Here is a 12,085-nt window from a genome sequence, read left to right on the forward strand (position 1 = left end):
ATAAGTGTGAATGAAAGTTATACCCCTCATTTATGTCTGTTTTTTCCATTAAGTTTTTTTGTACATTATGCTATAAAGGTTGTACATTAAAATATTTTGGACAAACATACCCCTACCGTTATAACTTCCGTTATCTTTTCTACTATTGTTATTTGTTACCATGCACATGCATCCACCATATATTTTCTTATCTTCTTCATTAATAATAATATATACACATTATATATTTGAGTTATATATTAATTATTACCTAAAATATAAATATCAAATTTATAAAAATAATTTACATTATTATTATTATTATTATTATTATTATTATTACTATTATTATTATTATTATTATTTAGACTCATTTAAATATCTAAAATCTAAATAAATTTAAAATTTTAATATAATGTATTAATATTGGGCACTTATTTTATGCGCATCGCGCATAAAAAATACTTATATATATATATATATATATATATATATATATATATTAGTTCAAATTAAATTATCATGCTCCATTCTTCCGTGTAAGAGCATCCGCATCCGTTGGAGAAATTTGAGGATAATGTAAGAGTGATTAGGAAAGAGAATGTAGGAGGGGAGGAAAAAAAAACCAAAACAAAACAAAAAAAATTAAAATATAAGAAAAACTAATGAAATCAAACACGTTAAGCGCGCCGACGGGCGCACCTGATGCGTCTCCGGGCGTGTGAAGTGCACGCGCCCGGCCTTCCTCTTGGACTGCGCGATACGCGCAGTCCGTGCGTTGCTTTATTTTTATTTTTTTATTTTTTTCTTTCATTCTCCCACTCTTTGCAGGAGAATTATTTTGTATTCTTTCTTATCCATATTGATTATTATCTTTAACATGAGAGAATTTAACTTACATTATTCCCTATTTTGTATTGATGTGGTTGCTCTAATTAGTACGGTAATTTTTTACTAGGGAAAGAAAAATTCCATGTGGGGATCACAAGAATGGGCCGGATCACTTGTCAAATTTGGGTGGCCCAATTACTTCACAAGTTTCATTATTATATTGTAATAACATAAGAAAAACCCTTTCGACATGCAACAAATAGCTAAGGGAGCTCTGCTCAGATTCAGGGGACTGAAGCGATTCATGGTTTCACAGCCATTATCATCCAAATCTACACACGAAAACTGCGACACAGAGGAAACGCCAAGCGTATACGTTCACAGTATGCATATGAACGTCGATATCTAGGGAGGCGGAGCGGTTTTCGTCTCAGTTATCGCGGGGTTTGCAAACCCTAGCACCGCCGGTACATCGGTGGTTCGAGTTTTAGTAAGTTATTATTCAGGAGAAGCGAAGGTCCTCCTCCGGGAGGTAGAAACAGTGAGCGAAGATGAGGATTATGATAAAGGGAGGAGTATGGAAGAACACGGAGGACGAGATCCTGAAGGCAGCGGTCATGAAGTATGGCAAGAACCAGTGGGCCCGTATCTCCTCCCTTCTTGTTCGTAAATCTGCCAAGCAGTGCAAAGCTCGTTGGTATGAGTGGCTCGACCCTTCCATCAAAAAGGCAAGTCTTTATTTTTGTTTCTGTTTCTTATTTCTTAACAAGTGTGTATCTATTTATAAATCTAGACTAGATGTAATCCCTTCGTAATTACCTATCTATCTAACTCTTTTTATTTTTCTTAGTAATTTTAAATTATTTTTAAATTTAATTTTTTGTGCTTAATAGTAATTTTAATGTAGTTTTTAAATTTTATATATATAAATTTTATATACTAATACTAAACTTAATATTATGAAAAATTGAATTAAAAGTAACTTAAGTCTACCATACACATTAAATGGTAGACTATAACTTTGATTTGATAGAAAGATTGAGCATAGCATTCAGTGTGTAAATTGTGCTAAAAAATTGATAGCTGAATATAAGTACTGCTTGAGTGCTTGCAAGGTAAGAGTGTAAGACTGAATGAATTTGGTAAAAAGGAATGCTTACTGTTAACAAAGTAGATTAGTGTGTTTCATAAACTGTTTGCTTTGCTTTTGACATTTTCCTTGCATGATGTACAACTCTGCTCATTCTATATGAGTATATGATTATCTCTTTATCTATAGCATCTCCAGGTAACGTATGTTGTTGAACTTTCTGGTACCAAGAATTTTTTACATAACTAATATTTACGTGTGCACCTTTCTGGTGGGAATATTGAGATTTTGGAGCTGACCAATCACTGTTAATGACATTGCAGACTGAGTGGACTAGAGAAGAAGATGAGAAGCTGCTTCACCTTGCAAAGCTTATGCCCACACAGTGGAGAACCATTGCACCTATTGTGGGCCGTACGCCATCACAGTGCCTGGAACGCTATGAGAAGCTCCTTGATGCAGCATGTGCCAAGGATGAGAATTATGAAGCAGGTGATGATCCAAGGAAACTGAGGCCAGGAGAGATTGATCCAAATCCAGAATCAAAGCCTGCTCGTCCTGATCCTGTTGATATGGATGAGGATGAGAAAGAGATGCTTTCTGAAGCACGCGCACGGCTTGCCAATACAAGAGGCAAGAAGGCCAAAAGGAAAGCTAGAGAGAAACAACTCGAAGAGGCTCGGAGGCTAGCTTCTTTACAAAAGAGGAGAGAGTTGAAGGCAGCTGGAATTGATGTTCGACATCGAAAGAGAAAAAGGAAGGGTATTGACTATAATGCTGAAATACCCTTTGAGAAGAAACCACCTCCAGGATTTTATGATGTTACTGATGAAGACCGTACGGTGGAACAACCTAAGTTCCCAACAACTATTGAAGAACTTGAAGGTGAAAGACGAGTAGATAAGGAGGCCCGTCTGAGAAAGCAGGATATTGCTAGGAATAAAATTGCCCAAAGGCAGGATGCCCCTTCAGCCATTCTCCATGCCAACAAGCTTAATGATCCTGAAACAGTGAGGAAGAGGACTAAACTGAATCTTCCTGCTCCACAAATTTCAGATCATGAATTGGAGGCTATTTCTAAGTTTGGCATTGCCAGCGATCTCATTGGGAGTGAGGAACTTCTGGAAGGGAATGCTGCAACTCGTGCCCTTGTTGCAAATTATACCCAGACTCCACGGCAGGGGATGACTCCACTAAGAACCCCACAAAGAACACCTGCAAACAAGCAGGATGCTATAATGATGGAAGCAGAAAACCAAAGAAGATTGAGTCAGTCTCAAACACCACTACTGGGAGGGGAGAACCCAATGTTGCATCCTTCTGACTTTTCTGGTGTGACTCCTAAAAAGAAGGAGATACAAACACCAAACCCCCTCTTGACCCCTTCAGCAACACCAGGAGGGACAGGTCTCACTCCTAGAATTGGCATGACCCCTTCAAGTGATGGATATTCTTTTGGAATGACGCCAAAAGGGACTCCAATGAGGGACGAGCTGCACATTAATGAAGAAATGGACATGGATGGCGGAAAAGTTGGGCGTTCGGATTCCAGACGAGAACTACGTTCCGGTTTACAAGGTCTTCCAAATCCGAAGAATGAATACCAGATTGTCATGCAACCACTACCTGAAGAAAGTGAAGAACCAGAGGAGAAGATTGAAGAGGATATGTCTGAAAGGATTGCAAGGGAGAAGGCAGAAGAAGAAGCAAGGCAGCAAGCATTACTCCGGAAAAGATCAAAAGCACTACAGAGGGATCTCCCAAGACCTCCTGCTGCTTCATTGGACCTAATTAAGAGTTCATTAATAAGAGCTGATGAAGACAAGAGCTCCTTTGTTCCTCCTACACTAATTGAGCAGGCTGATGAGCTGATAAGAAAAGAGCTTCTATCTTTGTTAGAACATGATAATGTGAAGTATCCTATTGATGAGAAATCAGAAAAAGAGAAGAAGAAAGGTACCAAAAGAAAATCTGTTCCTGTGCCTGTGATTGAAGATTTTGAAGAAGATGAGCTCAAGGAGGTACGTATTTTGTTATATAATTTCTCATCCTTGGATAACATTTTGTTGCCTTGTGATGGTGGATGTAAATACACTGTGTAGCACACAGGTTCAATACATTTATGCAAGGCAATGTTTATTTTTGACATTTCATCATTCATCATTGTGAGGTGTGTTGTGTATATCTTCTGTTACTACGTATACATTGATTTGACTGCATTGGATAATGTTAATATACCCATGCATATCCATGATTCTTTCCTTGTAGACATGATTATTCAACAGAGGAAAATTCATGTCTGGCAGACTATGCATAAGTATTAAGTCTTGCATATCTTGAACACTTCATTAAATTCTCAACATATTTCATCTTGTACTACATATATAATCAATTCATTCAAGTCTATCATGTGTGTTTTAGTGCAAGAGGATTTTAGATGGCTTAGGAACCCAGGAGAGCCAAAACTTGGTCAGTGTATCAGAGTTAAAATTGATGGGCTTCTATTATGGCTCTGAAGAAACTACATAGTGTATAAGATAAGTTAGTACTGATTACTGAAGGCTTCTGGAAGGCTTAGTAGCCCGTGAGTGCCAAAACACTTGGTTGGTATGACATATGTGAAATGATCTGGTTGCTATTATGACCTAAAAGAAACTACTTCATATATAATATGAGAGAAATATGATAAATTCAGCTAAGATGACAGAGCATCTCTCTACCCTCAAGAGATGTCACGTGTTCTTACATTGCATTATAAATGAAGTCCTAAACATATTATTTCATCTAAAATGCATAACAGATGATTACTCAGGATGCCTGTCAAAGATGAATAAATAAATAATCAATGGTTTATGCTGGGTTGGACTTTGATTTTACCTTCATCACTAAATTAAACAGTATGTAATCTGGCCTTTTATTGGAGTTATAGAGATGTTTTCCACTATTTCATGTAAGGGGTTCTCTAATTCTGCTATCATAATTTTTACTGGGAATTGATTATAGTTGGGAGGCTGTGGTTGCAAATTTCATTTTATCTTCTTTTAATTTCCTCTTATGCATATGTAGTTAACTATTCTTGGTATTGCCCGACTGTTGAGTAACAACTTCCAACAATACAGGCTGAGGATTTGATCAAGGGTGAGGCTCAGTTTCTGCGTGTGGCAATGGGGCATGAGACTGAATCTGTAGATGAATTTGTCGAAGCACACAAAACATGCTCAAGTGACATCATGTACTTCCCTACACGGAATGCCTATGGTCTTTCCAGTGTTGCTGGAAACATGGAGAAGCTCAGTGCTCTGCTGTCTGAATTTGAGAATGTGAAGAAGAAAATGAATGATGACACTAAGAAGGCTCAGAAGCTTGAGCAGAAGGTTAAGGTTCTAACAAATGGATACCAGGTGAGCCTTCATTTTTTCTTGGATGATTCATTTTGGTTATTCATTACATTTGCTTTATGTTCACTTATCATATTTCTCATTTTGGTTGTTCATTAAAGTTCACTTTAACTTAAAAAAAATTCATTTGTAACTCCCTTTTTACTTTTGGTGAATAGTTTCGAGCTGGAAAATTTTGGTCACAAATTGAGGCAACTTTCAAGCAGATGGACACTGCTGGGACTGAACTTGAATGCTTCCAAGTGTTGCAAAAGCAAGAGCAGCTTGCAGCATCAAACAGGATCAATAATATCTGGGAAGAAGTTCAGAAGCAGAAAGAGCTTGAGCGTACCTTACAGAAACGCTATGGAGACCTCTTGGTAGAGAAAGAAAGAATTGAACATCTCATGGATGAGTACAAAAAGCAAGCACAAATGCAAGAAATTGAGGCAAAGAATCGTGCTCTCGAACTTGCTAAGGCTGAGGGTGATGCTGCAGACAATAAAATGATTGTTGCACCGAGTAATGAAGATCCTGAACCTGTTGCCTCCGTAAATGAACATGAAAGTTCCACGGCAGTTGACCCAGCTCAAGAAAGTCCTAACAAGCAGACAGAAGATGTAAGTTCCATGGCAGTTGACCCAGCTCAAGAAAGTCCTAACAAGCAGACAGAAGTTGAAAGTTCCATGGCAGATGACACAGCTCAAGAGAATCCTAACGAGCAGACAGATAATGCTCAGGAACAGCCAAGTGGAAGCCCAAAAGCTGGAATGGATATCGACGAGGTAGGGAATACTACAGACACAAATGATTTATCTCACACAACACCTGCTGCCAGGGAGTCTTGTTTGACTGATGAGGTGCATGCCGAAAATGCATGCAACGAATCCGAAAGTGGCATTGTTTCTTCTGGTAGTCCCCAGTTAATGAATGCAGATGACAATCCAACAAGTGGCAATGACGGTTCAGCTTCGGCTTCGGCCGAAGCTTCTGTGTCTCCCATTGCAGAGGACCAGGTCTCTTGAACTTGCTAATATATGACAAAAAGATGCATTGCTGGATGTTGGCACGGGACTCCAATAAACTTTCCTAAGACTTGTACTCATCTTGTTCAAATCATGAGGTTTTGAGATCTTGTTACACATTTTGAGATTTTGGACACAAAAAAACAAACATATTTTTCAGACTGTATCATTGAAATTCATGTTGGAGCTGTGATCCCCTCTCTTCCCATTGGGGAATTAGTTGCAAATTGTTTGGCAGGGTGGTAGGGGGAATGGTCTGAAGTTTGTTGATGTCAACCCGTATACTGTTTTGGTAAATAGGCCTTGTTTACATGGTCAGGCATTGAATCCATTGTATTTCCTAACATTCAATTTCAAATTTTTGCTAGACTGCGTATACGTGCTTGTCCAAATTACCTGCTAGCTAACCTTATGTTTCAGAAAATATTGTCCCGCCATTTGATTGGATACACTTCGTTTTAGAGATATTAGGTATTTTGATTAGGTACAGTTTGTTACATCTCACCTAGTGTATAGGAATAGATAGCTTATACTAATATTCTTTCTGTATCATCTTACGGTTAATGATCAATACACATTGTATTCTTCTTTCATCTGGTATCAGATAGTGTTAGGATTCTCTTTCTTCCCTTTTCTATCGCTAAACGATTGGCCCTCCCTATCCCTTATTGATGGCTTCCGCTTCCTTTGAGCACACGCTGACTGCTGCCACTGTGCAGTCACCATCTCCAGCCAACCCCCACCACCCCAACCAACTATCCTCCGCACACCACTTTGTCTCCATAAAGTTAACCTCTCGCAACTCCCTCTTCTGGCGCACCCAATTAATACCGTTCCTTCGTAGACAGGGTTTTCTTGGCTACGTAGACGGCTCCTAGCCATGTCCTTCGGCCACCATTGAGTCTGTCGCAGATGCCGTCTCCGGCGAACTTGTCTCCAGCGTCAGCAATCCGGACTACCCCCCTTGAGTGCAACAGGATCAGTCGATCATATCCCTGTTGATTTCGTCACTTTCTGAGGAGGTAATGTACCTTGTCGTCGGTCGCACCACGACTCGTGAGGTTTGGCTTTCTGTATAAATGGCGCTGGGCTCCTCCACTCAGGCACGGGCTCTCAACCTGCTCGGGTAATTTCAGGCACTCCCGCAAGGCGACAGTTCACCGGCTGAGTACCTTGGCCGCGCTCAATTGATCATCGAAAATTTGGCTCTGGCCGGTTGCCCCGTATCATTGGACGAACAGAACCTGTACGTCCTCCGGGGATTGAGACCGGAGTTCCAAGCCATGGCAGCTTCCTTGACGGTTTCAGGTACGCCGGTGACAATCCCGCAACTCCCGGATTTCTTACAGGCGCAGGAGTTCATCCTCTCCGATGACTTCCCCTCCGGTGCGACGGCATTATGTACTAGTTCCCCTTCGGCGATGGGTGCTGGTCGTAGACGAAAGCAGGATGGTGCCGGGAATGGAGGACGGTAGTCGCGTGGCGGAGGACGCTCGAACCAGCGAGGCGGCGTCGGGCCGTCGGCAAGGTCGTGGTCGTGGAGGTACGCCACGCTGTCAAATCTGCCGCAGCCACGAGCACACAACAGTGTATTGTTTCCGCCGCTACACCGACAGTCCACCTCCTCAGGCTCATGCGGCTGTGACCGGTGACGACGATGTGCACTCGGCGGGTTCCGATGCGTCGGCCTGGTATCCGGATACCGGTGCGACGTCACACGCTACGCCGGACGCGGCATTGTTGGCTGGATTGGAGGAATATGTTGGCAGTGACGTGCTACGGGTTGGCAACGATACATGTTTAGACATCTCTCGTATTGGGCATGCTTCGATTCTCGCGTCCTCTAAATTGTTACGTTTGTCTAGTGTATTGCATGTCCCAGATTTATCCATGTCTTTATTATTTGTGCAACGATTTACCGCTGATAATGATGTTTTTTTCGAGTTTCATCCGTCTTGTTTTTTTGTGAAGGACCGCGTCACCAAGGCAGTGCTTCTTAGGGGTCCAAGCTCGGGTGGATTATACACGATGTTAGTCCCGCGTCCTCACTATGCGTTTGTGTCCGCTTGTGCTCCGTCCTCGGTGTGGCATCGTCGGTTGGGTCGTCCGCATGCTCGTGTCCAACAGCATGTTCTACGGGGTTGTCCAGTCTTACCTGACAAAGTTGGTTCGTCTAGATTATGTTCCTCTTGCCAACTCGGCAAATCGTCTCGTTTTTCATTAGATAGGGTAGATTCCTCTAGTAATAATGTTTTAGATCTTGTGTATTCGGACATTTGGGGTCGTGCCCCCGTTGTTTTTGTGAACGGTTTTCGTTATTTTGTTTTGTTCGTGCATGACCATACACGTTTTTGTCGGTTTTATCCACTACGTTTGAAAACTGACATCTATAAAATATTTGATGAGTTTCGTGTCATGGTAGAACGATTGTTTTCCCGTTCTATCAAATCGGTGCAGTCTGATTTGGGTGGCGAATATCGTTGTTTACATTCTGTTTTTAAATCACTTGGCATTTTACATAGGCAATCTTGTGCCTATACACACGAGCAGAATGGCCGTGTTGAGCGTCAGCATCGACACATTGTCGAGGCTGGTTTGTCTCTCCTAGCTGAAAGCTCAGTTCCCCTAAAGCATTGGGATTCGGCTTTTGAAACAGCCACTTGATAAACCGCATCCCCTCCTCGGCCTTACAGTTTGACAGTCCATATTATCGCTTATATTAAACTCCGCCCTCATATACTTTTCTTCGGGTGTTTGGGTGTCTCTGTTCCACATACCTACGCCCGTATGACCGGCACAAAATAGAGTTTCGGTCTGCCCCTTGTGTTTTCTTGGGATGTCCCATGTCGTTCCGTGGGTATCGTTGCATGAACCTAAATACTGGAAAATTTTTATTTGTCGTCATGTACGGTTTAACGAGAATATTTTCCCTTTTGCCTCAGGTTCTTCTTCGCAGGGGGTGTCTCACACTTCACCACCGGCCACCACTTTATCTTGGGGTTCGGTCCCGTAGTCCCTTTTGTTGAGAGGACAGAACCACCACCTGCGGTGCAGGCAGATATTGACGATGTGCCTGGTACTAGGAGGTTGCTATCACGCCAAGATGACGTGGTTCAGGTGCCGTACCTCAGGACCGGACTCATGTCATGCCCCTGCGTCATATGACTCGGGGCACTGGCGAGCAATTTCATGCGCTAGCTATGGCTAGTGACTTCGTTGACCCCACTTGCTACTCTGAAGCTGTGGGACATCTTCAGTACTGGGATGCCATGGATTAGGAGTTCAATGCTCTCATCCACAACTACACCTGGCGTCTAGTCCCGATTGAACCTGGCATGAACATCATTGGATGCAAGTGGGTATATCGTACCAAACGCAAGACCGACGGGTCTGTGGAGCGCTACAAAACACGCCTAGTAGCCAAGGGCTTAAATCAGGTAGTTGGTGAAGACTTCTTCGACATCTTCAGCCTAGTGGTCAAACTGATTACAGTTCGAATTCTACTTTCTCATGCGGTCTCCCGGGGCGGGACACTACGATAATTGGATGTTCACAATGCCTTTCTTAATGGGCATTTGGCTGAAACCGTTTACATACGGCAGCCCCCCCCCCCCCCCCCGGGTGCTCTAATTCTGTTCATCTTGATCATGTTTGTCTCTTGCAGCGGTCTTTGTATGGACTGAAACAGGCTCCTTGGGCGTGGTTCAAGCGTCTTCATGACTTCCTGTTATCTACCGGGTTCTCATCTTCCAAGACAGATGTATCCCTATTTCACCACTTGGCTGGTGACTCGAGAGTTTTCTTGCTTGCCTATGTTGACCACATCATCATGATGGGCGATGATCCTGTGCTTATTGACACTCTGTTGCGTTGTCTCTCGTCCACTTTTAAGATACGAGATCTGGGCACGCCTAGTTTCTTTCTCGGTATTGAGACTCTTTGGGTCGACGGCGGTCTGGTTCTTTCCCAGCAGCGGTACATGGGTGATCTTCTAAAGCGGGCTGGTATGACTGATTGTAAACCGCTTGCAACTCTTGCCTCAGTGTCTCGGGCTGCGGTTCCTACGACTGAATTGTTTGATAATCCCACTCAGTATCGACGGTTGGCGGTGCTCTTCAATACTTAACTATTACTCGTCCAGACCTCTCTTATGCAATCAATCGGCTGTGCCAGTTTATGCATGCTCCGACTGAGGAACACTGGGGTTTTCTTAAGCGAGTTCTTCGCTATGTTAAGGGCACGCAGAATCACGGGTTACCGCTGTCCGCGTCTTCGTCTTACGACATTCATGCCTTTTCGGACTCGAATTGGGCTGGTTGTCCAGTAGATCGGAAGTCTACCAGTGGCTTTGTAGTTTTTCTGGGTTCTAATCTTATCTCTTGGGTATCACGAAAGCAACAGACTGTGGCTCGCTCTTCGACTGAGGCTGAGTACAAGGGTCTTGCTGATGTTGCTGCTGAGGTCACATGGGTTGTTTCTTTATTACGAGAGCTTGGGCTACATTCTGGTCGCCCGACTACCTTATGGTGTGATAATCTTGGTGCCACCTACTTATGTGCTAATCCAGTGTTCCATGCCAGGACGAAGCACGTCAAGATTGATTTTCATTTTGTTCGCGATAAGGTGGCCGCTGGTGACTTTCAAGTTAATTTTGTGTCCACGAAGGATCAGTTGACTGATATGTTCACGAAGCCTTTACTAGCTCCGCGCTTTGGGGCTCTTCGGGACAAGCTCAATGTTGTTACCCTCCAACATTGTGCTTGAGGGGGTGTGTTAGAGATATTAGGTATTGACTAGGTACACTTGTTACCTCTCACCTAGTTCCCTATTGTATAGGAATAGATAGCTTATACTAATATTCTCTTTGTATCATCTTGCGGTTAATGATCAATACACATTGTATCCTTCTCTCATCCTTTGGATATATTTTTTTAAATTGAATATTAAATGTATAAATAATAAATATTACTCCGTAATATTTTAAAATATTTTCAAAAAATGAAGCAATAAAGGATGTAATGATGTATAATGTCGTTGGATAATTGATTGATTGATAATTAAGAGTTTAAGACTTCTCTAGGATTCTCCCTAGAGTTTCTTTCTCCCTACTCTGGTTTATAGGGTTTTGTCTGATAATTTCTAACATCTACGTTCTTGTCAACCTACGTCCCTTCCTAGAGCTTACTTCCGAAATTGTCTTTGCCTTCACTGATTTTGAGCAACAGCACTGCACTATGCTTACTTCCCAGTGGGTCACCCATCATGTGACTGTGGTAAGTCAAGCATGCTTAACCATAGTTTTCATATTCTACTTAAAACCAATTGGTGATAAGTAGGTGGATATTAACAATTTAACCACATCCCTCTATGGTAAGCCATATCTCGAATCGAGCAGGGGCTGAATTCGGCCAACTCGACCGACGCCCAACACATCTCTCACCGAGCAATGTGCTTGGGTGTCCCTGGGCACCAACCAAGAAGGTATCTTGTGTTTCGTCCTAAGTCAAGAAGTACCGCCTCAAACAACTTCCACGGATGTTTTGGTCGGACGCTTCTTGACTGATAAACCTGTACGTTTCGATGCCATGCAACAAGTCCTTGGTGTAGTTTGGAGACCTGTGTAGAGAGTCTGTATCATTGAAGTAAGCCAAGGAAGATACTTGTTTGAATTCCCAATGGTGAAGGAGGCCATGCATGTGCTTGAAGAGGGACCATGGTCCTTGAGAACAGATCTTTGGTGTGTAGACTTTTGTGCGATGGCAAAGTTCCAACGGATGTGCCAC

The 12,085-nt window shown here is 42.4% G+C and overlaps 1 protein-coding gene across 2 annotated transcripts; it reads left to right on the top strand.

The window, feature by feature from the left end:
• Positions 1–1,057: 1,057 nt before the first annotated feature.
• On the top strand, positions 1,058–6,644 carry LOC109187086 (cell division cycle 5-like protein). 2 transcript variants are annotated; one of them, XM_019337231.1, is made up of 5 exons: positions 1,058–1,538; positions 2,224–3,921; positions 5,020–5,301; positions 5,457–5,902; positions 5,960–6,644. In XM_019337231.1, exons 1-5 carry the CDS (start codon positions 1,362–1,364, stop codon positions 6,300–6,302), a joined length of 2,946 nt encoding a protein of 981 aa, XP_019192776.1. In that variant the 5' UTR covers positions 1,058–1,361; the 3' UTR covers positions 6,303–6,644. The 2 variants fall into 2 exon arrangements, with proteins under 2 accessions (XP_019192776.1, XP_019192775.1); XM_019337230.1 differs by having other exon boundaries at positions 5,457–6,644.
• The last annotated feature ends 5,441 nt before the right edge of the window (positions 6,645–12,085 follow it).

This window comes from Ipomoea nil, unplaced genomic scaffold, assembly GCF_001879475.1.
Source record: "Ipomoea nil cultivar Tokyo-kokei standard unplaced genomic scaffold, Asagao_1.1 scaffold1416, whole genome shotgun sequence".
NCBI classification, from domain to species: Eukaryota; Viridiplantae; Streptophyta; class Magnoliopsida; order Solanales; family Convolvulaceae; genus Ipomoea; species Ipomoea nil.